At 35.9% G+C, this 3,785-nt stretch overlaps 1 protein-coding gene across 1 annotated transcript; it reads left to right on the top strand.

The window, feature by feature from the left end:
- Positions 1 to 1,333: 1,333 nt before the first annotated feature.
- LOC124460343 lies at positions 1,334 to 1,954 on the top strand. Its single transcript, XM_047010931.1, has 2 exons — positions 1,334 to 1,349; positions 1,401 to 1,954. Exons 1-2 carry the CDS (start codon positions 1,334 to 1,336, stop codon positions 1,817 to 1,819), a joined length of 435 nt encoding a protein of 144 aa, XP_046866887.1. The 3' UTR covers positions 1,820 to 1,954.
- Positions 1,955 to 3,785: the final 1,831 nt, after the last annotated feature.

The raw sequence follows: 3,785 nt of genomic DNA, 5'->3' as shown, positions 1-3,785 counted from the left end.
TCCATTAAAAGGGAATAAGTGCGTGCAAATCCTGGCCGCTGGATATTTTGTATGTTATCAGAGAGAACGGAATGGATGAGGCGGGGGGAATGGGGGAGTGGAGAATATGTTATTTTATTGAAAATGAAACTTCTTTCTGCCCCACGCCGCCAATTCTACCCCAAAGTAGGTAAAGTAAACACACATGTGTGTGAAGTGACTAAGGGAAAGAGCAAAAGATGAAAATAAGGATGAGAGACAGAGATGGAGATATGCGATTGGGAGGACTTCCATTTTCGCGTGTGTCCTGCCAGTGCACCACATATCTTAAGTTGATCCTTTTTGTAAATCTTTAAATTGTTTTATGAGCATATTGGCCAAAAAGGTTTGTGTGTAGGTGTAAACCTAATTTTCCTTTATGTAGCTCTTGGTCGGCCTCTTGCCTGTCGCAGGCGAAAGGACACCACGCATTGCACTCCTTTCATCAAACCAAAGTGCACAGCAGGATGCTCGGCACTCAAAAGGATTCAATTGTTGTTCCTGTCCACCCGCTTCCGCCTTTTGTTTGTTATTGAGCCTCATTTAAATCATACCGCTGGCCAATTTGCATTCGCACTACAACTAAATTGATCCGCCCTAATCCCGAGTTTCGGTTCCACAGTTCAGTCGTCCGGCCGATCGACCGAAAAGGTTATAAGCACATGGGATTTAAATTTACTATAAAAACACATGATGAAGATGTTGAAGTTATTGCCTCGGGCCCACGACTAGCAAATTGAAGTCACTTAAGTTGTTGGCAAAAAGGCGATCCCTTTTTGTGTTTCTAGTTGGATGTCTTTTTTCCATTTAGTAGACATTTATAAGATTTTTATTGATTTTTTAAGTGTAACATTTTTGGGTATATTTTTTAATAGAAAATAATATCAATTATTTATAAGGTTGAAATAAAAAAAAAGGGAAATATTTCCCTGAGAAAGTTTTTATATTTTAAACAGTTTAATTGGCCTTTTTTATTTAGTTTTAATCTCAGAACAGTAAAACATAACAATGTTAGCGAATGGAGTCATTAATTTGATCTGTATGTTAAAACCAAAGAAATATTTACGAAATCATCGTTTTGAAATACAAGGTTTGATTTTTTAGTTTAGGTCAAAACAATCGGATACAACAAATTTTAATTCAACGTAATTTTAAAATTACGCGGTAAAGAAAGTACAATTTTATTTCGCTAGAGGGCGCAAAATAGCTCAATTTGAGCAAACGAGTTAACATGCTTGCTCAAGTGGAGTGCAGTAATCGAACTATCGTAGCAACAAGAGCACTGTTATTTAACAGTGTCATTCCTAACACGCTAATGAAGAAGAGTGGGAGTAGGAAAAATGAAATCAAAACAAAATATAAAATGAAATGATAAAAAGCAGACGAAGAGGATATGGCTAAAAAAAGGAATCGCCAACAACGGCGACCGCATCGCCGTCAAAGACGCAGGAAAAGTAAAGTTAAAGCCACAGAAAAGGCTTCACAGTCGCAAAGGCTGACGCAATTGGAAATTTGTGCCATGCTACACAATTGGCACCAACAACAAATGTTACATCTCTGCGGAGTTCAGGAAACTGAAGTGAGGGAGGAAGAAGAACCTAAAACCAATTGCCTAGATTATGTTTGGGAAAGTTCTTCAGAGGAGGAGGAGGAGCAAACAGAACCCGTTGACGAAAACTATTTAAAATTTTTAGAGATCACCATACGACATCAGGAGGAATTGAAACAAAAACGAGAACGAGACCAAACCGATGCTACTGCCAATCCCACTGATGACTTGACCACAACTACGGTTATTTAATATTAAGTCACTTAAAATTAAGACGAAATTTTGACAAGAAACTAAGTTTTGTTTCTGTTTTGTAAGAACTTGTCGTGGGCGTTTAAGCGCAAAATTCTTTTGAATTAGAAATAATAACTGTACATTTACTTCTAAGAACTGTTATTTTTATTTTGCCTGGGTTTTTTTTTCTGAATGAACAGGAAACGCACATTAACCTGACCAAGATTAATGTTATGTCATTTGTCTTGGTCCCAAAAGAACAAAAAGACCACAAAAAAGAATGAGGACGAGCCAAACAAAAGTTTTGGCGAAAATGTGTTACAGTTTGTGGGGGCGTGTCGGCAGGACATTAGCCGAAACTTCAGACGAAAACCTAATTAAGATGTCTTTCTCGGTGGAGGAGATCGAGACCAGTTTGAGTCATAACGCGACTCTCTCTCTCTCTCTTTGTCTATATATTTCTGTCTTGGCCATGGCCGCGGGTGTCACGAGCGACCTTTCTAACTAACTTGTCTTGGCAAGCTATACACTACATAAATAAATCTTACTTCAGGTCCGGGGGCCACCTGCAGCACCATCAAGTAGCTAAAGTAGCTACAGCAACAACAATCAAAGGTTAGCTATATGACCGAGTTTTAAGACATTGAAAATTGAATTTTCTTTTGTAGAAAGTTTATTTTGGTAGTGAAAAACTCTATCATATGTCAATACTACAATTATATGGCTGTTATTTCTAGCTTCATTATAAAGGACTAATTTTGTCTTGGATATATATAATCTAGTCAGCTTTTAAATCTAAATCTCTTAAGGGGGGTTTCTACCTTGTATAATAGATCAAGGAATGAAATTTTCCCCAGTTGTTGGGAAAACTTTATTCTATGTATAATAATTTTTTTCCGGTGATCCGTGAAAATGGGGAGTGGGGAGGAATTTTCCAATGGCATCCCCATTTCGTCCTTATGGAAGTCCTACCGTTCGCAAATGATGAATGAAAAATTGAAATGAAAATTTTTCTAAATCTAGACACTTTTCCGCAGCGCTGGTAGTATAATTGTGAAAAAAGGATGAAAAATGAAAAAGTTATGAGTTATTTTTCGCCAATTCTACTACAAGCGCTGAACAATATCCTAAAGAACATGTGTACAAAGTTTCATAGCGATGGGTTCATTTTTGCTCCACTTAACGACCGACAACTTTCGTAATTTTACAGATTTTTCTCTGAAATTTTTGACACAGTATTCTTAAAACATATATCTATCCGAAAATGCTAAAAAAGAAAATCGAATTTTCTTATAACACAAGGTAGAAACACACCTTAAGACAGAATAAAATTTATACTGAATTTTGATGACATCAAGATTCTAAATTCATGACTTCAATAAGAATATTTTCCATTGCCGAATTGAAACTTTCATCTTATCTTCATGACCTATCAATCATTTCTCTAAATACAAATAAAGATGCTCGATCCGAAAAGTATACGACATCTGAGAAGTACTACTATAACTAACATTTTCAATACTTTATCATTATGAGTAATTAAGGTTTTTAAAATAGTTGAAGATGCATCCAAGGTTAAGCACAAAATGAGTATAAAAAAATACATATTTAGAACTTAAGTTTACACAGATGTCCCAATTTCAAAACAATTGATCGGGCAGGAATTGGCGACAATTGTCATCTGCCCAACAAAGATTTTTACTAACCAAAATGGTTTTTTGTGGAAATTTATCTATTGAAAATATGTCATTATGTATTTAACAGACAGACGAAGCTTTTCTGACCCTATAAAATACAAAAGTATATATAAAGGTGCATCCTATTTGGTTCTTAGTTTAAACTAACAAATAGTTACTTTTGAGTCAATCATATGAAGAAGTTAGAAAGTTATTGAATTGGAAATATACGTCCCATGCGGGAAATGATCCCTACCTGTAATCCGCTATCCTCGATCCGCTACTGAAAGATCGTAGACGGCTTTCTT

The sequence above is a fragment of the Drosophila willistoni genome, assembly GCF_018902025.1.
Source record: "Drosophila willistoni isolate 14030-0811.24 chromosome 2R unlocalized genomic scaffold, UCI_dwil_1.1 Seg167, whole genome shotgun sequence".
NCBI lineage: Eukaryota > Metazoa > Arthropoda > Insecta > Diptera > Drosophilidae > Drosophila > Drosophila willistoni.
Note: the sequence above shows the minus strand (reverse complement) of the source record. Positions and strands in the feature narration are given on the sequence as shown.